This window comes from Uranotaenia lowii, chromosome 2 (assembly GCF_029784155.1).
Source record: "Uranotaenia lowii strain MFRU-FL chromosome 2, ASM2978415v1, whole genome shotgun sequence".
Classification (NCBI taxonomy): domain Eukaryota; kingdom Metazoa; phylum Arthropoda; class Insecta; order Diptera; family Culicidae; genus Uranotaenia; species Uranotaenia lowii.
In genome coordinates, this window is record NC_073692.1 from 230,360,855 (window position 1) to 230,384,800 (window position 23,946).

The following is a 23,946-nucleotide window of genomic DNA, read 5'->3' on the forward strand; positions in this document are numbered from 1 at the left end:
CAGGTGAAAATCGATTTTGTACCGACTTTTTTTCTTCTATGCATTGTAGTCGTTCTTGATTTTCTAGGGCTTCCTTGGCTTGGCCAAATGAGGAAAATTGCTGGCCAGTGTTTCGAGTAGGGGAAACAGCAACTAGTTTTTCCCAGACAGTCAACGCTCGAGGAACACCGAAACGAGCGATAGTGCGTAGAAAATTTATAAGTTTTGTCCTTTAATTTATAAACACACAATGCTGCTCAAAGTCTGCTTACTATTCCTGTCCCTGGTGATCAATGTGAGTAAAAGTTTAAAAAAAAAGTTTTTTTAGAAGAATTATGATGCTGCACTGCATTTAAAGACATTTGCATACTGCAGAAAATTCTTATTATTGCATCATACACATGCTTAAAGAGTGGAAAAGTCGGATAACTGTAAATCGCAATCGGGATTTAAATTTGAAAACTTCAGTTTAAAAATAATATTCGCAAACTTTTACGGAAAAGTTCGTGCATATTTAATTTTAACCTAAACCAAGTTCGATTAATATAAGAAAACAAGATCTTGAGTCGAAAACACGGGATCTCAAAAGCTTATTCAGCCATTTCTTGGAAGTTTATGAAAAAGGGAGTGTCGAAAAATATATTTCTAACGGCGCGTTCGTAAACTGATTTGTTTGGGTGATGCATCGATGTTTTGGTAGATGTCAAATCACCTTCCAATGCTTTTGCATACAGTTTGTTTAATTTACGAACGCCAGCATCGATAGAAAAAATCACTTCGATAGAAAAAATCAATTTACGAACACGCCGTAATTGTATTCGTGAGTGATCGCGTGCTATTCGGTGAGCCGAATATTCGGCCAACGGTTTTTGGGGCGACATTCGGTACATCTCTAGTACAAAGGTTACGTGTTCAGTTATCACCCAGAAGGCTCAAGTTCAATTATTCAAGCAAATTATTAAAAAAATTAAAAAAAATAGCTTTTTAGCGGCATTCTGGATGAAGCGAGAAATTGATCGGACATAGGTTTTCCAAATCGAACCGTGAGCTTCCTTTGTACCTTCCTACTGTGGAACCAAATGAAGACCCGCAAATTCCAATGCGTTCGATTTTAGATCCCCCTGCTGGGGATACATGCTAGGAAAGTTAGGGTAGGTTCAGGGGGGCTGCAATGATATAAGATTTGTCTTTGTATCGTGTGACCTACATCTATTTGCTAAATGTTATACCGTATTTGTTTATGCCGAGTGTTGCACTAGTGTTGCACTGGTGCACCACTAGGTGCTGTCAAACTGTTTGTTTATTCGAACGGTGTTGCACTGGTTTTGACCTGGTGTTGCACTGCCATCGGGCGGTGTTGCCCCGAAAATTTTGTCAGTGTTGCGAGAAAGCGTGTGAGTGAGTGAGGTAGCAATACACTGGCGACGATTTGTGTTTGTTTTTGTCGGGAACGGCGGAACACTGATCGAGGGGAGAAAACAAATACGGTATTAGTGAATCTCGTTTTTAAGCATTTTTCCACAGATTTAAGCTTTTTTTTTGCCTTGAGAGCATTGTAGCTGAAAGCTCAAATCTGAGAAAAAAAGCTTAAATGTGAGAAAAAAAAGGTTGAATCTGACAATAAAAGCTTAAATCTGAGAGATGTGCTCCACGCTGGTTGATTAGAATTGCATGGGCCTGATCCCCAGATACTGAAGTCTAACGGGTTCGAATCTGGTGACGATGCTGGCCAGGCCCGTGCGAAGAACCCGCTCATGGGGGGGGGTTTTCAAAATTCAAATTCAAGATTTTTAAAGTTTTGAATCATTGCATCAATCCGGCAAATCAAGTTGCTGCTTCGAATAATTTCGAATCTTTTCATAAATGAAAAAATCATTATTCAAAATAATAAAAATAAGTAAAACCTTTATAAATTTTCAAGCGCAAGTTATATAGTTTAAAATTTTAGGCTCTGAATATTTCAAAGCCATCAATTGAAATACTGGGAAGGAAAAGGTAGAAACTAGGGTTTTCTTTAAAAAAAAATAGATTATTAAGCTTATTATGTTTTCAGAGCACAAAAAGTTAGACTTGAAAAACAATGAGTAACTTATTTCAATTATTTCTAAAGAAATTAAAAATGTTTGACTACAAAAATCGGAAAATTTATGTGAAAATTTGAAATAAAAAAAAATAAAATTCGTTAACTTTATTTAAATTTTATATTCAAACAAAATAAGACTTTAAAAATATACGTTTCTAATATCGATGATATAGAGTTTATAAGTCTAAAAATGAATCAGTTTTAAGTGAAATCAATCATTGATAACTGATGCTCTAACAAATCTTCATGAAATTAAAACTGATTTGTTCATTATATTTAGTTTATTTAGGAATAATTATGTAGATGATTATGATGCACGATCTAAAAAAGTTAAATTCGACAGTTTTTATAAACTTGGAATATATCATTAACATACAAGCATGTCCGACTCTAGTAAAAAAATTTAAATAAAAAGATATTATTTAATTTTACCAATTTGTTGAAACCTGCATTTGTTTTTCGCTTAAAAATATCTTACATTAAATTTGATTTAAATGGAGTAACATGAACAAGTAAAAGACTGCTATAGCACTTTTCGAAGAAACCAAAATTAGTTGCGATCTAGAGGAAAGTGGATAATTGATTTGAAGCCTTTTTTCATTTTTTATGTTTCAAAGATTTATCAAAAAAGTCAAAAAAGAAATTCTTAAATGATTTTCACCTATTTTCAAAAGTGATTAAAAAAACAAAGCTGTTAGACAAAAACCTAATTGCGTATTTTGATTTGGGCACCCAAATTATTCAAAATCATCTCTTAAATTCTTTGCACCTTGGAAAAATGTGAAATTTGAGGCCTAATGTAATATGTCAAAAACTTTTTGGATATGGAGTTTAGGATTCAAAGGAACAAGGAACAAAAAATACAATTGAGGCTAAAATTGGTTTCTTGAGAAATATTTCATATCAGCATAAAATTTGGAATGACATTTACCTTTTTTTAAAAAATCAAAGTGGTTAGTTATAAAGCCATAGATACTAGGATTTTGACTATCATGCGTGTTCAACACCTTTCAAATGGCTACCAATTTGTTATGTGTAAAATAAGTATTCTATGAATGAATTTTGAAGTTCAATTGGTTTGTTTCAAATGTCAAACTTGTTTAGTTACACTTCTTGATAAAAACCAATTTTTAACACAAGTTATTTAGAGTTTTTGTGTGTAAAGATTTGAGTTTCAATACAAAAGGTATTTACTGAATTGCAAATCGAAATCTACGTCTACAATTGGTTAGTTTAAACTCGTGAACGTCATATAGATCCGTAAAACGAAATGTCTTTAGCCTAGAGAAATGATATTAGACGAAATTCCGCCGGAGGCGAGCAAAATTTCTGACATATTTGTTAACACTCATTTTTAAACAACTTTTGGGATCAAGTGATTTCCGATAAATTCATTTCTTGTACTGAAAATTTTACTTGGAAAAAATCTCCATGGGGGGGGGGGAGTTAAACCCCTAAACCCCCCCCCCCCCCCCGTTCGCACGGCCTTGATGCTGGCCATTAAGATATGCATCATTATCATAGAATTACCGAACTCTCTGGAGCCACCATTGCTGGAAACAGTGCTGCAATTTTTCAAAATTGAGAGATGATAATGATTGTACATTTTTTTCAGTGTACATAACTGAAGCTGAAATGAATGGGTATTCATTGTCAACGTATGTGAAAGCTTCTGACTCGGCTGCGTCATTCTCATTTCTAAGCTTAGCTCTATCGATGTATCAGTCAGTCAGTGAACATGTTCATTCTTCAATCACAAATACTTTTCTCATTCGGCTGCTACGAAAGCTTTTTTCGGGTAAACGCTTTTGTCATGCTCGTTACGAAATCAGTGAATGAAGGTTTCATTCTCAATCAGTGTCAGCTAAAGTTAGTGAAAATTTCAACAGTCGATTATTTTTGCTTTTGTTTTGGAAAATTTGATCACCGTTTGTTAGTAAAACAACATGGATCGGCCAGCAGGACCATCAAATATACAAAAGGCAGTGAAAAAAAGATTAAATGACCGAACTCTCACGGATATCGTCTCACAGTGTGATGGCGGGATGGACCGAATGCTTATTGTGCAGTTGATCCAAGCAGCTTTTGCGATTATAAGCAGCAGACGTATGATTCCGCTAACATGATCCGGCATATTCGCACGAAACATGTTAAAAGGGCCTTGGACCTTGGATTGCTGAACGAAAATGCTATGCCCATCAAGAAACCCCGCAACATAAAAAAAATTTCCATTCCTATCGACAAACAACTGTTTATCGATTCGTTAATAAAGGACATTGCTATGAACAACATGTCCTTAGCTAGTATCGAATGGGAAGGACGGAGGCAAATTATTGACCCCATTTCGGCAGCTCTTGGAATTACGGTGAATCGCCAGAATATTAAAAAGTATCTTCGGTCAGCAGCATCAAATATTCGATCTGTCTTGGCCGAAGAACTGAAAGGGAAACTCATCTGCCTGAAAATAGATTCCGCATCTAAGTATCACAGGCATGTGTTGGGCATAAATGTTCAGTTCTTCATCCGTACTTTAGGTAAATATTCAAGAATACTAATTACTAATTAAAAATTTACTCATCACGATGCAATTCATTACAGGAATGATAGAAGTCTTAGAACGGCAAACAGGAGAGTTTTTAAAAAAGAAAATTATAGAAATTTGTGAGAGTTACGGAGTCACCATGTCGCAAATTTTCACTGTAACGTGCGATAATGGTGCCAATATGTTGGCGGCCGTAAGATTGCTCAAAAATGAAGTAGCTCTCTCTGTGTTGGAAACTCTGGGCGTCGAAACGGAAGATGAAATGTTTTTGGATCACGATGATGAGTTCCTGGAAACTTTGAACAGCGAACTTGCGAATAGCGTACACCTAATCCGCTGCTGCGTGCATACACTACAGCTAGCGATTTTAGATGTTGTGAACAAGTCGAACGAAAATGTGCAAGCTGTGACTTCGATTGCAAAGAAGTCAAAAAATATTAAATATAGAACCTGCTTCACTCATCATGGCGCTTCCCATCCACCTGTCTTCGGGCAAACACGATGGAGTGGGATTTATAAGATGGTAGAGGCATTCGTTCGTCAGGAAGAGTTTTTCGACGACCTAGCTTTACAATTTCCAGAGCTTGGTAAGTTCATTTATTTGAAATTGGTGTGTGCACATAGTTGACCACATTGAATTAAATGTATTCTTTGTAAATCCTATCTAGACCTTTCAAACCATTGGGAATTCATGAGGAATTACGAGCAAGCGTTGAAGCCATTGTACCTGACTACAAAACAGATGCAAGCCGAACACGTGGCCCTCGGTGATTTTTATCTGCAATGGCTGATGGCATCTAACGAAATTCGCAGAATGACAACAAATCCGATTGCGCTTCAATTGGTTCAATCATTAAATAATCGTTTGAAGGTCCTATGCACACCCTTGGCATTTAAGGCAGCTCTTTATATTGACCCTAGATTGAACTATCTAAATTCGAAATTATTTTCTCCTGCTGAAAAGCTTGAAATTCAGGTAAGATAAACATTCTACATAATATACCATCAAGACGCCATTTACCGCCCAGTTAAGCGGTTTTTCAACTTCAAACATGTGTAATAAAAAAACGACGGCAGATTTTTATTCGCTTTCTTTTCCAATACTTCCCAAAACTGCTCTACTTTAAATAAAAAATTTAGTGGAATGCGAAAAATTTACGCTTTTCAAAATAATTAACTAAACTTTGGCGTGTTCAACTGGCCCTATTACCGCCCACTCGACTTTTTCGGGTATCGATAATGTTTTCTCAAGGAAAAACTATCTAAACAACACGGAAACTGTTCTTTTTAGTATTTTCCATACCACGAGCTGTCTAAACCATATTTTGGCTCTTTAGAGAATACATTTTGTGAATTTTTTTCCGCAAATTTAGTACAAATTTTAACAAAGTGCATTGACTGACAAAATGATGATTCCCGGCAAACAACCTCAAGTAACCGGTTACTTTCAGCGATAAAACATCATTTTCTAACATAATCAAACTAAATGCTTCTTACAATTTACACGTTTGACACAATACATGCGTTAAAAGCAAAGAAATTGTGCGTGACCGGTCATTAGGAACCCACACTTTTTTTTTATACACCAATTACCGCCCATCACTAAACGCTTCAAAAAACAACAACTATTGAAAAAATCGAAAATTTTTTGATGCAAATCCATTCTACGAAAATAAAACTATCGTTTCAAGTCGATTTTAGGTCCAATAGGTACTATCTAGTAAACAAAAACCCTTTTTGCCCTAGGAGTACAGTAATGCTTAGTTCGCTAACAGGCGTCGAATTCAATAATTTGACCGGAAACGAAAAACCAAATATTTTATTTTTGGCTATAGTTAGCATAATTAAGTGATGTTTTTTCAGTGAAATGGTCGAACAATGATGCCGACACAGAAAACAGGTCTTATATTTGGAGAAAACATCCCAGTTTTTTCAAAATACACACAAAAGGGTGATTTTGGGCGGTAAATGGTGACTGGGCGGTGAATGGCGTCTTGATGGTACCATGATTCCACAAAATATCATTTTATCCCTGTTCTATTCATATAACGATACATTGTGGCAATTACAGGATTTCATTATGAATACGTGGAAACGAATTAGTGTTTCTGATCCGTCCAGAGCATCAAACACTGCTAATGCACCTTCAACTTCAGATGATGACTTTGAAGATTACATTACCGAACTGTTAGGAGGAACTCTCGATCCTGACACGTCAGTGAGGACGTCCAGTTTTCTCCAACAGCTTAAAACATTGGACATCGAACCAAGACGGCCACATAACTTCAATGTCTGGCAGTACTGGATCCAGCGGAAAACAACTCATCCCGAGCTTTACTCTGTGGCCATGGTACTGTTGGCCATACCTTCAACACAGGTATCTGTGGAAAGAGCCTTCAGTGGTCTTTCGTTGGTGCTATCAGACCATCGAACAACACTTGGAGAAGAGACATTAGCTGACATTCTCATCATCAAACTGAATCTGACCATCTATGAGTCAATTCTTCCAAGTATGGTGCAGAATGACTAATAATGAGTTTATAATCAGATTTTTGTTAATTTGTTTTTTATTTGACATTTTCTTCATTTAAAATCATGTCTATTAATTTATTTTTAAGGCTTTTTAAAATAATTTTTTAATGAATTATTGTCTTAGCTTGTTTTTTACTTTACTACCTATTATTTTTTATAAATAAACTAGCAGACCCGGTAAACTTCGTCTTACCATGTTTAACTTGGCGTCTCGCTTTCGTGAACATGTCCTAGTTTTTTTGCATCTCCTTTTTTCCGTTTACTCGAATTGCAACGCTTAATTCTATCGGAATCAACCCTAAAAATTTTAACTCAATTCTTCGGGTATTTACATAGATTATCAAAACATTACCTTCATTCAATCAATCTTACATGCATCTTTTACAGGAAAACTTTTAATCTACTTTTCTTTGAGTCGGATGCTTTGAATAATGCCGAATGGTGTCAGGTATCAGCTTCCCGTTGAAAATTTGAGTTTTTCAGCACTCAACGTGACCATCAAACTTGGCAAGCCTCATGCAGCATGCTTAAAAAAATCCACTTTGTAGCTTGTTCCATAAATAACTTTATGTTGATAATATCTATGTTTCATTTATTGAATACCATTTAGTTGGTTTACTCCCCTTTGCTCGAGTTCACATTAAGGTTGAAATCGGAATCAAAAGTTTCTCATTAATTGGAATTTATTGCACATGAAACTTTATGGAAAAAGAATTTTGAATATCGGGACCATTTAAGGAGTATTTGCCTACAGCAGTACTTTCAGCTCCCGAGTTTCTTCGGAGAGAAGATTTTTTACTAACCATTTTCAAGCAGCTTTTTGTTCACTATTTTCACCCTTGGAAGCAGTGGTAATTAAATAATATCCATATTTTCATCAAAACCATGTCAAAAAAAAGTTTACCGTTTTATTATTTATTTCAGCAAAAAATGCTTATTAAATTCCTTTGAACATTTACCTAATTAATAAAAAAAACGATCGGGTTTGAAAGGAGGAAAAAGTATGTTAAGATCATTTTATATTCAACCGAATTACAGCAATTTTATTTGCATTTTTATCCTAATGGACATATCTGCCAATTGTTTTTTTAAGATTCTAACTGAAACATTGAGGTTTTTGAAAATTAAATAGATCGAAAAGAGCTAATCTGTTAAGGCTACAATGATTCCATGAGTTCATTCCTTTTTTTTGGAAGTTTTCATGTACATATACCTCGAAACCTTTAAAAACATATAAGTGTCTTTCGGCTATCATCACAGTTCAACTTTCATATTCTTTCAAAAAGAAATTTCTAAGTAAAGGTGTATTTGCCCCATTTACTGATGCAAGTGAAAACACATTGCTCTTTTTCAGATGCGTCAGTGTAAAGACTTTAAAATAAATTGAATACTTTTTCCTGTTTGTCTTTTTTATCAACTTTCATTGATATATCTGCAGTTTTTCCCCAAAATAAAATAATGCTTGGTACTTCAATTTCACTGCACACTGTTTAACCATAAGACCTTCATTTACAAAGACATTTAATAATTTTGAATATCCGCTTCAGATTTAACATTCGGTGTACCCTTTCTGATCATTTTGGAGAAATAATTCTTAAAAGGTATATGTTTCATGACTAAAAGGCGCGTTGCCACTTGTTTCACCGTGTGAAATGACAGGAGTTAATATCATTTTCGACATTTTCAGGTCATAATAAAAACTTATCGAAAAAAATTCTGCTTCTGCTATCAAAAAAATAATGCTTCTAGAATATCAATCACAGAAAAACTTTTCAACAAAAAAGCGGATCAAAAGTCTCTTCTATGTAGCCAAAATATGTTAAACATAAACACACTTTCATGTTAAGTACGTACTTGGTTTGTTTGGATAACGTGTCGCTTTAAGCCTACCCCTTTTCTGAAGTACGTACTTGAATTCTGGTAAACAAACAGTGAACCTGTAAACAGTATTTCTGTGAATGAATTTGAAGGCACCCGAATCATTTTCAGTTAAGCACATTTGAACATGTTCGAAAAATGTTTCTAGGGGTATTGGATTATAAAATTGTATGTAAATCTTCCCACTTTCTTTTTGCAAATGTCCGCAAAGAGTCATACCATAATTTCATATGCATCAGTACTAAATTCATATTTTCAGACAACAATTTCTGCTGAACTTAAAATAGTTTTTTTTAAATTGTTTAAATGGTATTGATTGCTCGGCAAAATATCAATCTGGGTGTCATTCATTACTATGTGCTGTACAAACGATCTAGGAATCAAGAAGAAAAAAAAACACATCTAGGCTTCATATCGCTACCACATGCATTGAAATTATGCTTGGTTTAGAAATGCGCGCCCAAATATTTCAACTAATCAGTATGCTATGCCATCGTTACCATCCTCTCTTGGTGTTTGCTTGCGACGCCTTGGACGACCATGGAGACAAATAACAAATTGCCCGGCGCCCGAAGTAAAGAAAATCTCCGAAAATGGATGTCATGACTTTAATTTGATTCAAAAAACTACAAATTTATTTTTAACGGACAATTGATGCCACTTTTTGTTATTTTTATTCAATATAAACCGATTCGCATGCCCACAGAATATTCTTAAAATAATTTCACTTGTATTTTTTGGGTAATTTCGGAGGAGTAGTACTACAAACACCGTTACAAGAGAATTTTATATAATAGATAACTGAAACCTTAATATTGTTCAAATTATTTATTGATTTTAAATCGAGAACTAAAAGGAAAAAATAATTTGAAAAATGTATCGTCTGCCCAACAACTATGTCTCCCAGAAATAATAGAAAATACTGTTTTTTAAATCTAGACCAAATTACTTTGTGGACGATTTCTGCCTTTCTTTTACTAAGATATGCTAACATTTTAGAATACACTAATCAATATTTTTAAACCATTACAAATGAATTTTTTCAACTTTCGCTTACCGATGTATCATTGTGGTAATGCTCTTGGGGCCCCGGAACTATGCCATTAGCGCGAAGCATTTTTAGGCCACTGAGCTCGGCGCTTTTTTGAAATGTTCTTTGAAATGGGTTCAGCACAAATTTTAAACAGATGTCTTGGATAAAAAAAGATTCATCTCAATAAAATTCGTGCTCTAATTGATTAATGTTTCCAAGACGCTTTTTGCAAAGTTTGATTGATTTCCTTTAATATTTTTTGAAAATCCAGCCACCTTAACAAAAAAAATCGTAATGTTATCAAATTAAATTTCAACTACTGGTTGCCCTTAAGTTCACATCGTTATCTTTATTTCTGGGCTCGAAAAAATATAATGGAAGAAGCCAAGAACAACTTGTCTAAAACACGAGCTTCAATATGTATGCCTAACCAGAAATTCACATACAGATTTTCAACCTGATCAAACTGATATAATAAGCAAGCAAGCTGGTACACCAACATACCAACATAATTTCCTATATCCTAAATCAGGGCCGTAGGAAGAACCGACTCATGGGGGGGTTAGGGGGTTGATGACAATTTTTTTTCCTAGACCATTTTTGTTTGAAAAATTCATGTACAAGTGAAAACTGTTTGTTTACTAAGTACCAATTATTCAGATTGAAGTTATTTTGCATTAAAAGCTATTTATTTTTAAAAATAAGTCCTAGGAGTTGCGAATTTTTTTTTTCATGAAAATATGTCAGTTGTCTCCAGAAAAGTTTTCGATGCATGATGGGAAAACTTTAACATTGATAAATGTCGCAAGTGATACAATGATGTAGAAACGACTTTAATCGAAACAAAAAATGGATTTTGAACGCTTCATTCAGGAAAAAACTTTTTTTACTCAAATAAATAAGTAAGCAAATTCTTTCGAACCACGAGCATAATGATTTAAATTTAAAACCAGAGGATGAAAAGCAAGTTCAAAATTATCATTTATTATTTTATATTTGATTATTTAAATCTTGGGATTTAAGTTTTTAAAATAATTTTTTTCGAAAAATAAATTATTTGAAACGAATCTAGATCTTATCTTTTATAGGTGATTTTCACCAGGTTTGTGTTTCTAAACTGAGTGTAATTGAATTCAAAGTTTCAATTTAATTTAATTTGAAATTTTATAATTTCCCCCAATTTAAATTCTTTATAATATTCTTACATTGCTATTTTGATAATGACTATAAATCTTAAATTTGACCAAATTCGAATGCCAATCTTGAATTTTTGTTCCAAGTCTGAATTCTGCAATATGAACCTAAATTCAAAACCTGAATCTCAATTCCAGATAAGAAATCCTATGAATTTAAAACCAAACAGCTAAATTCGTATACTATCAACTAGTGAAAAAAAAATTAGAATTGTGGTCCTGGAATGAAATTTCGAGGTTTTGAAGTTGAGATTGTTACACTATCGTTCACAAAAATTTGATTATAAATTTCAAATTTTTCTGCTTAGCAAAAAAAAATTGGCATTTTTGGACCTTCAGGGTGGGGGGGAACAAAACACCCCCACAAAACATACCTCCCCCCCCCCCGTTCCTACGGCCATGTCCTAAATCTATGTTTTGTAGTAAAACAAATTGATTGAGAACTAACCTGATATATTATTTGTCCCAAGGAATGCCATTATGGTAATTGGTAATCTTGCTCAACGGACTCCTAAAGATCGATGCCGTCAAAACTACTTGTTAATTTCCTCCATATCCGACGTAATTAACGTGATTTTCGATCAAACTTTGCTGATAAAACTTGCTAGCTAAAAAAAGAGAATGGTTACTAAAATTTTTTATCTAATAATTATTGAATATTTCAATCCCGGGTCATTGACAATATATAAACATGACCAAGAACTAGTTGACGGATAAAAATAAACTTTCTTCGCTCGATCAAGGATTTGAAAATCTTCAGGATGGCGGTTTAGAACCAATGTGGTGGAAAGAAGGTGATGAAGAAACACGCACACTAATACAGAACTCGTTATTCAAGAAGTAAAAAGATAAACAAAGCCTACGTCACTTGCCAGGATGTTTATGTATCCTAGGCGAGAGTCGTAAACAGCAGTTGGCAATGATTTTTTCTCCATAGTTTTCGCTGTTGGTTGTTTGTTTGGAAATGCAACTGACGTCACAATTTGTCATGGTTTCAATGTTTACAGAAAAAAACTTTTACCAACACTTAGCACGCGATTTCCATCGCCACCTGAGATGTGTATACAGGTTGGTTTAGAACTACACAAGGTTGAGAAAATCCTTGAAATTATGACAGACTGTTTTTTCTACTGACCGGTTACTATGATTTAAACGCAATTTCATTAAGTTTCTATATATAGGTACGTTTTTATCTTTCTTGCGGTTGTATAGGCGTCTTTCTCACTAAACTAAGCTTTCTCACTAAACTTAATGACAGTGAAATGAGCTTTCTTTCAATTTCAGCAATGTTTGCATGAAAATGAAAACGATGTATGGCTACGGTCATGAAAGTGCAAAGAGCATGAATATCCTAAAAATATTTTTTGACAATTGGTGAATGAGCATGTAGGCGTGTTTTCGGGATTGAGCTTTTGGTTCATTTTCGAATGAATTCAGATGTTGTTGATCTGACTGATACACTGCAATAAACTCAATAGATTTTTTTCAGATGACATTGACAATTTTCAGCACTGGCTGGAAACGCTATTTGTGATGCGACTTCTGACAATCTCGGTAGCGTAGATTGGTATTGGTTTCATGCACTACTGTTTTGTACCTTTTTAGTTCATAGCTGAAATTATTTTGGACATCAAGTGTTTCCACCTATAAAGTTTCAAACGACACGTTTCGTATCTTTTTCTCAGGGATCTCAGGCTTGAGACTTGATAAGAAAAAGATAGAGACTTGATAAGAATAAGAAAGAGAACTTGAGGAGAATTCTAGTGCATGGATAAAGCAATTTCTCTTTATAAATATACAGTGGCATAGAACTATTTTTCTTTGTACATCAAATTTTCTAACGAAACAGGATAGTGTCGAAAAACTTCCTTCACATTTTCAATTACCACAGCAGAGTGTCAGTTGTTCAGTCATCACAATTTTTGACTAATAAATAAAAAAAAGCATTGTCCGAATTATCAATTCAGAATAAACAATAAAATACTAAAAGGTACAATTACAAGAATCAGAATTCACAAAAATATTCAATTTTAAATGAGCAAATTTCCCATTTCAGCATATGTTTTCAACGATGAGTTCATAATTGAACTTTATATTTCAACACCATTTTCCCAACTCAGAAACCAGATAAACCAAAAATACATATATCTCTTTTTCAATCTAAGCATGATTTTCAAGCTATTTTTCTGAATACAGAATTCTAGAATTATGATTATGATTTCTGTATTCCAATTTCTGAACACTGAAATAAGACAGTGATGAGGCCCTCAAGGCCAAAGGGGTATAAGTGCAAAAATGGTTGATTTTGAGCTAATAATGCCAAAAATTTTTAATATTTCAAACTATATTTAGTGATTTTTTTTTAATGGTTTTTAGAATTTCTTTTATGGACGTATTTTTATATTCGAAAGACAAATGCAAATTTTTTAAAATAATAAGGAAAATTACCAAACATAAAAAGACTCAGATGTGATTTTCGTATTCTGAGTTTAAATTTTAAATCAGAATTCCAGAATTCTTAGTTCTGAATTTGAATGCAGAATTTGATATCCTTAATTAGGACATTTAAGATTCACATTTAGAAGTCCTAATCGGAATCCAAAATTCGATTATTAAGTTTACGGAAGTAGGAAGTTTAGAAAGCATTGTCCGGATTCTAAAATTCTATAAACGGCCATTGTACTTTTGGGTGACAGCGAAGATGGAAATGTCGATTTTCAAAAACCGGCCAAAAATTACAAAAAATTCACTGTAATGACAAAGACGACAAAAGAGATCAAAATGACAAAAATAAAAATATACATTATAAAAACAAAACAATGCGAAAAATGACAAAAATGACAAAAATGACAAAAATTTCAAAAATGACAAAAATTTCATAAATTTCAAAAATGACCAAAATGACAAAAATGTTCGCCTTACAAAAAAAAAATTCAAAAATGACAAAAATGACAAAAATGACAAAAATTACAAAAATTACAAAAATTACAAAAATTACAAAAATTACAAAAATAACAAAAATTACAAAAATTACAAAAATAACAAAAATTACCAAAATTACAAAAATTACAAAGACTACAAAAATTACAAAAATTACAAAAATTGCGAAAATAACAAAAATTACAAAAATTGCAAAAAATTACAAAAATTACAATAATTACAAAAATTACAAAAATTGCAAAAAATTACAAAAATTACAAAAATTACAAAAATTACAAAAATTACAAAAATTACAAAAATTACAAAAATTACAAAAATTACAAAAATTACAAAAATTACAAAAATTACAAAAATTACAAAAATTACAAAAATTACAAAAATTACAAAAATTACAAAAATTACAAAAATTACAAAAATTACAAAAATTACAAAAATTACAAAAATTACAAAAATTACAAAAATTACAAAAATTACAAAAATTACAAAAATTACAAAAATTACAAAAATTACAAAAATTACAAAAATTACAAAAATTACAAAAATTACAAAAATTACAAAAATTACAAAAATTACAAAAATTACAAAAATTACAAAAATTACAAAAATTACAAAAATTACAAAAATTACAAAAATTACAAAAATTAAAAAAAATTACAAAAATTACAAAAATTACAAACATTACAAAAATTACAAAAATTACAAAAATTACAAAAATTACAAAAATTACAAAAATTACAAACATTACAAAAATTACAAAAATTACAAAAATAACAAAAATTTAAAAATTACAAAAATTACAAAAATAACAAAAATTACAAAAATTACAAAAATTACAAAAATTACAAAAATTACAAAAATTACAAAAATTACAAAAATTACAAAAATTACAAAAATTACAAAAATTACAAAAATTACAAAAATTACAAAAATTACAAAAATTACAAAAATTACAAAAATTACAAAAATTACAAAAATTACAAAAATTGCAAAAATTACAAAAATTACAAACATTACAAAAATTACAAAAATTACAAAAATTACAAAAATTACAAAAATTACAAAAATTACAAAAATTACAAAAATTACAAAAATTACAAAAATTACAAAAATTACAAAAATTACAAAAATTACAAAAATTACAAAAATTACAAAAATTACAAAAATTGCAAAAATTACAAAAATTACTAAAATTGCAAAAAATTAATTTAATTACAAAAATTACAAAAATTACAAAAGTTACAAAAATTGCAAAAATTGCAAAAATTACAAAAATTACAAAAATTACAAAAATTGCAAAAAATTACAATAATTACAAGAATTACAAAAATTACAAAAATTACAAAAATTACAAAAATTACAAAAATTACAAAAATTACAAAAATTACAAAAATTACAAAAATTACAAAAATTACAAAAATTACAAAAATTACAAAAATTACAAAAATTACAAAAATTACAAAAATTACAAAAATTACAAAAATTACAAAAATTACAAAAATTACAAAAATTACAAAAATTACAAAAATTACAAAAATTACAAAAATTACAAAAATTACAAAAATTACAAAAATTACAAAAATTACAAAAATTACAAAAATTACAAAAATTACAAAAATTACAAAAATTACAAAAATTACAAAAATTACAAAAATTACAAAAATTACAAAAATTACAAAAATTACAAAAATTACAAAAATTACAAAAATTACAAAAATTACAAAAATTACAAAAATTACAAAAATTGCAAAAAATTACAATAATTACAAAAATTACAAAAATTACAAAAGTTACAAAAATTGCAAAAATTACAAAAATTACAAAAATTGCAAAAAATCACAATAATTACAAGAATTACAAAAATTACAAAAATTACAAACATTACAAAAATTACAAAAATGGCTTAAATTACAGATTAACAAAAATGACAAAAAAGACCTTTCAACTAATCGGCCAAACGAAAATTCGGCGGAATATTCGGTTCAATATCGAGTCGAATATTTTCAATCAGTTGAAGAAAATGGTCTTTTTCATAAAGGGGTCTTTCTGATTTTCAAAATGTCACCAATACGGAAATGCATCAGATGACTTGTCGCTTCAAGGGCGTTTGATTCCTTATTTGATATCGAATTTGAGCAAGATATCTTCAAAATAGTTGATAAAAAGAACGATTATCTTTTACCCTTTTACCTTAAGCATACCATACTTTCTACCACACACGATTGCTCAACGGTTTTGTGAAAAGAAGGCCAATCTTAACAAAATCTAGACACTATTGAAAAACGTACAAGAGAAAAAAAAAAGAAAATTAATTTGAATTTAATGTTTTCATTGAATCATAGCAGCAGTGCTAAAATCGTTTTTAAGTATTGAACAAAAATTTAAGGCCATTTTGAATTTTTTTTTAAATTGGTTTTGAACAAAATATTATAATGTTTCCAAAGAGAATTTTTAGTTTTTTATTTGATTAGGCTGATAATTTGAATAAATCCGGGATCTTTTAAATGATACATTGACGGATGTCAATGGCCAGATCTGACTTGACTCGAATTCTTTATTGGATTTATGGGCAAGCTTGGATAAATCAAGAAAATCTGAAATAAACGATAATCAAAGTATTAAGCGATACTTGTCTGCATTCTCCTGTACGATCTACAGTGAAAGATATAGGGGAAAATGAGGATCCTTGATGTTTGGGGATTCCTTTGCTATATCTCTAAACCCGAATGTCTTACAAAATCAATTGTTCTAGAAAAATGTGTTAAATAGAACATAACAACAATTCCATCAAATTTTGAGTTATTTAACTTTGCTTGAAAATGTCACAAAATGACATTTGAAATTTTTTTCATCACTTTAAAATATTTCCTAAATGAAAAAAAAAATTATAATAAAAATATTTATTTCAATATGTCAAGCATGAAGTATAACATAAACTTCTTAGTGCCATAATTCAAAGCAATAGTTTTCTTTCATTTTTTTAAATAAAATTTTTTCTGAAATTTATGTTATGGGTTCAATCCATCCCTACACAGAAAAAAAATCTGAATCCTTAAAAGCACTGAAATTGAAAACCCTTAATATTACATGACATAGAACGCGATTTCATACTGTAATTTCCGTCACATATGATGCTTCTTTTTATTTACATCATATGTGATGTAATTCTACAGATTGTTTGGTAGTGCGAAATATTACATGTCACAGAAAATTACATGTCACAGAAAATTGTAAAAACTGAATCCTTAACAACTCTGAAGATTGAAGAATTGAATCTTACATGACACGGAACACGATTTTCTATTGTATTTTAGAAATGATTGAATCCTTGACAGCACTGAAAATGAAAAAAAAAAAACAAACACGAAAGCAAGTCGTAAGTTTTTTGACCTGTCGGATGTTTGCGCTGCCGTGTTGTTTGATTGTGCGTTCATTGTGGAATGGTAAGTTTTTAGAATAAGTGGTTAGATAAAGCTAAATATGCTTCAAACAATTTGTTTTCATACTAACAGATTCGCAAAGTCCGTTCCGGGAAAGACTCCGCCAGATGGAAATGGTGACGATCGTAGCCATGGTTGGCAAAAGTGGCAGATAAAAAAAAGTGGCAAAAGTGGCAGGCAATTTCAAATGTCGGGCCAGGTATTGTGGAGGTTAAACAAATTTCTAAGGGTTAAAAACGTTGGGACCAGCAATAAACTTTTACCAAAGAGAAGTTTGTTGAAAGAAACACTATTTGTACTGAGTTGTGATGTGAAAAAATAGTAAAAAAATAGGTTTAAAATAAATGTAATCTGGTGTGTACAAAAAGATTGTTTTTTTATTGAGAGATCTTCTTTGAATCATATTACTAGAAAGTAAACAAAAAAATCCAATTGGAACGTTCTTTTAATTCAGTGGTGTAAACATTACATCACTTTTAATTTACACGTCTGCAAATTTTACAGGCGTGTAATATCCAACTTGCACTGAAAATTCCGTCATATATGATGCTTCTTTTTATTTACATCATATGTGATGTAATTTTACAGATTTCTTTGGTAGTGTGTAGAGTCTAAAAAGATACATGTTTCTTCTGAATGTATCGCGATCGATGCTAAGCATGAAACTACTAATATTTGTTCAGGAATAAAAAAAAATGGTTTGTCTAAAAATAATAAAATTGCGCCTTGATGTATGCAATGACTATAGGGTAGAAGACAAACCTTTAGAATTCTCTTTGTCTGACATTTAAAAACTATAGATGAGAACTGTTATGGCAAAAAAATCGTAAACGGTCCTTTCATTTTTAGATTTTGCTTGATTTATACCGAGGGTTTGGGCTCCTCGAATAAAGGGTCAAGTCTTCTTTAACATTAAAAATTTCACTTTTTTACGTCTTATGATCCCCATTCTCCCCTTATGATACACCGGATACATCTTAGATGTTTCACTGATAGCATTATGTTTTTGGTGATTGTGTAGATTTCTTAACATGACTTTACAAACTATCCAAAATTATTTGAAAAATTTAGCTCAATTATTCAGTGAGCCGAATAATCGGCTTTACGGTTTTTGGGCGGTATTTTTCGCCGAATATTCGGTACATCTCTAATGATTAGGAATCCAGAATGAATAATAAAATTTTCCCTTTTTTTATCCCTTTCGGTGATAAAAATGCGTTTTGATTTCCGCATATTAAAATGAGCATTGCATTCCGAACTGTAAGATTCGAATTTTGAACAAGAATATTGAGTTTTTCATCACTGATTTCAGATCCAGGGCGCCACCTTCAAGGTCACATCCCAGGTGTACATGGACATTTCCATCGATGGCCAGGAGGCGGAACGCGTCATAATCGGGCTTTTCGGTGAAGAGGCTCCTAAAACGGTGGACAACTTCCGACACATTTGCATCAACGGGATCGATGGAATTTCGTACAAGGGCAGCCGTTTCCATCGGGTTATCAACAAATTTATGATCCAAGGTGAGAACGTGTGTGAAAGCGTGAACACAAGCTAAACTAACTTTCCAAATCGTCAGGCGGGGATATTGTATCGGGCGATGGTCATGGGTCGATTAGCATTTACGGGAAATATTTTGAGGACGAAAATTTGAACATCAACCACAGCAGTTCCGGTTTCATTGCTATGGCTAATCGAGGCCCGAACACGAATGGGTGTCAATTCTACATAACCACGTTGCCAGCTCCGTGGCTCAATGGGAAGCACACCGTTTTCGGTAAGGTCATCGATGGCCAGGGTGTGGTGCACAAGGTCGAACAGCAGAGGACTGACACAGACGATTATCCGGTTCCGACCATCATTATCGAGGACTGCGGGGATCAACCGATTGGGGCACCGTTTACCGTTTCCGATGATCCTTATGAGTAAGCATACGATCAATGGCATCTTTATATTGTAATTTAATTTCCTTAAAACTTGTTTCAGCTTATGGGCATGGATTAAAGCAGCTTATGTTCCACTTGGGATGAGTTTTTCCATTTTGGCGTTTTTCCAGTATATCATTCGCAAATTAGACATTTATACTGATTAATTTTAGTTAATTATTAAAATAAATGTGGTTTCTATGTGTATTTTGAATAAGTGAGAAAAATATCTTTCATTAATTAAGACTTAGAAAAATGGCAAAAGATAGGTACCAAATTTCCAAGTCGAGTTCAAATAACTAAGCTTAAAGGAAATTATTTCAATAAGCTGGAAAACAAAAATATAAATAAAAAACACGGTCAAATGTCAAATTGGTCCGAATAAACTGTGAGCAGGTAAAAAGTTTTGTTTCTTTAGAATTACCATCATTAAAACGTTTTTCAAGTCTTCATGAAAGTTTTGTATTGGTTTACAACTTTCATCAAACTGAGCATACGTTATTCCACAGAGAAGTTATTCATAAAACAATAATTTTGTTTTGTTCCGAAACGACTTTTTATCAGAAACGATTACAACTGTTTTCAAAAAGTACTCAGTTTTTGTCGATTTGAATGCTTCATTATACGATTAGGGGCCGTTCAGATACCACGTGGACAGAAAAATGAGATTTTTGACCCCCTCCTTCCCCTCCGTGGACAAACGTGGACATTTGGAAAACCCCTACCCCCTCCCCGGATGTCCACGTGGACACATTTGAAAAAGTTTTTATTTTAAATACCCTTAACCCTTAATTTGACGGTTAGAAAACATCACTTTTTGCTTTTTTGTTATGGAAATGGCTGATTTTGTAAAACCGAATAAGTGTTTTCCTGATATGAAAAAAAAAAATTAAAAGTTTTTAATTTCTCAATTATAATATTTATCACTTGCTTTCAAGTAGCTACTTATTGTTTATACTTAAACTGAAAAGGTATGCCATTTTAAGATTTTGATTTAAACATCTTAATATTTATTCACCTTTAGAAAATATTTTGAAAGTAAGTATGTCCATGTGGACATGACACTGATGAACTGATGTACAAGCTAAGCCTTGAAACGTGTGTAAAGTTCCAACGACCGTTTTCAATCAATTTTATGTGTTTTGGTTGAGCCACCAGATGTCTCCAAGGACACCAGAGAGAACTGTCAAGAAGAAAGTGAAATGTAAACAAAACAAAATAACAAACTATTAGTCAGTTATGAATATGTCGAATTACTATTTGACGAGTTTTGAAGATTCGCAACACATTTATGATTTGCGTAATGGAAATTTTTTAGCTTAAAGCTGTTTTTCTAATTGTTTCAAACTAGCATGAAGCACTAATTAGAAACAGATATGATACGATAAAATGCTCGCTCAGAATAGCCTAGAATCGGTATTGTTTCATGAGATTTTTAATTTTAAACTCAACTGGATAAAATAACTGGTTCGTCTGGCTTGTCCGAAGTTCTTAGTTAGTCTTTTTTAGTAAAAAGAATGAAGATAAAATGAAACAGGCAAATTTACCTTGCTGTGAATATATTGAAGCCGTCCATTCTACTACGATGTTAATTTATCAATTTTTGAGATCATATACGAGATCATATACGAATATAATAATTCAAGCTTGTACATCTGTTTGTTATTTCGGCAATCTCTGTAGTGAAAAAAAAATATGATAATGCTATTTTCCCCAGCTTAAAATTATTCGTGGTTAATCTAATTGTATAGAATAATTCGTCTTATTGTATTTAAATTTATTCATTTTTGAATTCAAATACCATTGCGTCCTTTCGAAAAATTGTTACATTTAAAAGAGCTATCTAGAAACAGTGCCATCTATTGCGCCGTTCAAAAGTTAGAAATCTAGCAATAGATGGCACTGTTTTTCGTCATTTTTTAACGGCTTCTTTAAAATAGAGCACTGGAAATTTTACACAAGTTTCTGAAGATTTTTTGTTCGAGCTTGTACATCTGTTCATCTGTGGACATGACCCAAACCCCTACCCCCCTCTCCGTGGACAAGCGTGGACATTTCCATAACCCCCTCCCCCCCTCTAAGTTGTCCACGTGGTATGTGAACGGCCCCTTAGCTACTAAAAGTTCTCTGTGCTTAAAGGGATGGGTTGTTAATCATCCCTTGGAATAAAAATACAGGAGAAAAAGATTAAAGCTAACTTTTATCATTGAAAGGCTAAACTTCCATTCAAATAATCCCCTTAAACCCCTTCCCTTTAATTCCCTTTATCAAAACATTTGATTTGAAATGCAAAATAAATATAGAGCATCCCCATCATGCGGCGATTCAAAAATCTTTCAAACATTTCGTGCGACTCCAAGTGTTGAGAATTGGAACTAACCGTGGGTGGCAATTTGACAGCCCGCATCGTCAAACAAAACAGCCGCATGCATGTTTTTGTTATGATTTTTCAGTCCGGTCGGTAAATTTGGTAATTGTTTTACGCAAGAGATTCGATTAAACGATGTCCAATTTGTTTCAGAAAGGTTAGTAATTTTTTAAATGAGAAGGGAAATATAAAAAAAAACATTTTTTTCTCGATTTAGCTTTACTGCAGTCGCGTTTGCCGCTGGTCTGTTTTAAACGCTTCCGAGGGAAAATAAACATTCAACGTCCCCGTGCACCACATTACGAAAGGGCTCGCGTTCTGGAACTCGTCAAACCGGTCTACAAGCTACCCGATTTCAATGCTCCCTGTTTGGAGGAAAATGCCGCCAAGGCAATCCAGAAGGTGGACAATCCCTACGAAACGATCATTGCCCGGGAAGTCCGGAACTGGCTAGAGCACAGTAAAATGGTTGCATTCATCCACCTGAACTCGATCAAACAGGAAGATTTTTTCAAAGTGCAGGTTGCACTGCATCGGTATCAAATGAAGGTTAAAATGTACAGCAAATCAGTCATTAAACTTGCTGTTGATGGAACCAAATTCGAAGCTATTAAGCCCCTGTTTGATACCAAAACGGTTCTAATATTCTGTCCAGATGAGAGCAAAATTAAACAGCTGCTGAATGTGCTCAAGAAAACACCACAGTTTATACTGATTGCCGGAATCGCACACGGTCGGTTTATGAGCAAAAATGAGTTCGTCGACTTCGCGTCAATGCCGGATTTGACCACGACTCGGGCGCAGTTGGCGGCGGTTTTGGACAGCGCCGGAGCCAAGGTTGTGAGCGATTTGGAGAGTCATCAAAACCAAATTGTCGGTATGCTGGAGGCGTACATGCGGCAACAAGATGAGGGAAGTAGTGATAAAAGTTAAATTTATTTTGCGCTAGATTGAATGTTTTAGTGAATAAAATGAACAATTAAAACTACATGCATTCGTTGTTGAATTTCTGTTTTGATGATCCGTCCAGGATGTTCTGTTAGGGCTATTGGAAGAATTGGAACTCCAACGACAGTTTTAAAAACAACATTTACATAAGAGACATACTTAGGTATATTTTCCGATATATCGATATGACGATACTATTTTTAAAATGCTTTATTCAAGCGTACAAGTTTAACCAGACTGGTGAGGATAAAGTATATGCAGAGTGAATATAGGAGAATTTCATACAATTTTCGACAGAAATTTTTCGAAAATGTGTTTTTTAGATCATGCCATTTTCAAATAGACTTCCTAAAAATATATATTTTGAAAATTATTTATAAGTATAACTGCATTGAAGTTTTTGAAAAATGATTTAAAATTGTAAGCATTTACGTAAAATTAATGGGATTATCATAAATGAAATTTGAAGGTTTCTGGACTTTGATACAACATTTTTTGACGTTTTTGCCTGCGGGTTGGTCCTTAAGTTGATTTTGTCTGTCTGTTCGGGGCGTGCATTTCTTATCGATTCGATGATACCTTAACGATGCCTAGTTTTGCTATGACAGAGAAATCAACACAAAGTAATCGGAGCACTTTGTTATGTTCGTTGTTTGTTTATAGTTAAATTTAAATTTCAACACTTAATAAAAAATTGTTTTCCAAAATAATGATACCATAATGATTTTTGCAATCACTGAATAAATTAACACAAAAATGCGCGAACTATGCCTAGATTTAATTTTGAACAGCTACCAATTAAATATAATTTTTTATCACAAAAAATTGAATACCAAATCATGCTATCATTTCGATCTCACTTTTCTACTCTGTCGCAATAAATGAAACCCTAATCATTAAGCCCTGGAAAAACAAAACCAAATAAATAATACTTTTATATTGGTCGATATATGTATATGTTGCCACCATTTGCGTATTGATGGCTCATTTTGGTTACTGTTTGCTATCGATTCAGGCATCAAAGTCTGCTCGGGAAACGCTTTACAAATCGTAATAGACCATTCAAATATTAGGTAAGGCGTTTAGGG

The 23,946-nt window shown here is 32.3% G+C and overlaps 2 protein-coding genes and 1 long non-coding RNA gene across 3 annotated transcripts; all 3 read left to right on the forward strand.

The window, feature by feature from the left end:
* The first annotated feature begins 115 nt into the window (after positions 1-115).
* Positions 116-19,769, forward strand: LOC129745930 (peptidyl-prolyl cis-trans isomerase, rhodopsin-specific isozyme). Its single transcript, XM_055739323.1, has 4 exons — positions 116-274; positions 18,930-19,140; positions 19,197-19,542; positions 19,604-19,769. The coding sequence occupies exons 1-4, from the start codon at positions 230-232 to the stop codon at positions 19,707-19,709; spliced, it is 708 nt and encodes a 235-aa protein (XP_055595298.1). The 5' UTR covers positions 116-229; the 3' UTR covers positions 19,710-19,769.
* LOC129745931 (uncharacterized) lies at positions 17,528-17,984 on the forward strand. Its single transcript, XR_008737211.1, has 2 exons — positions 17,528-17,620; positions 17,690-17,984. It is a non-coding gene; the product is annotated as an uncharacterized LOC129745931 (long non-coding RNA).
* A 2,143-nt stretch (positions 19,770-21,912) lies between the features above and the next one.
* On the forward strand, positions 21,913-22,900 carry LOC129747760 (39S ribosomal protein L10, mitochondrial). Its single transcript, XM_055742107.1, has 2 exons — positions 21,913-22,067; positions 22,128-22,900. Exons 1-2 carry the CDS (start codon positions 22,046-22,048, stop codon positions 22,841-22,843), a joined length of 738 nt encoding a protein of 245 aa, XP_055598082.1. The 5' UTR covers positions 21,913-22,045; the 3' UTR covers positions 22,844-22,900.
* Positions 22,901-23,946: the final 1,046 nt, after the last annotated feature.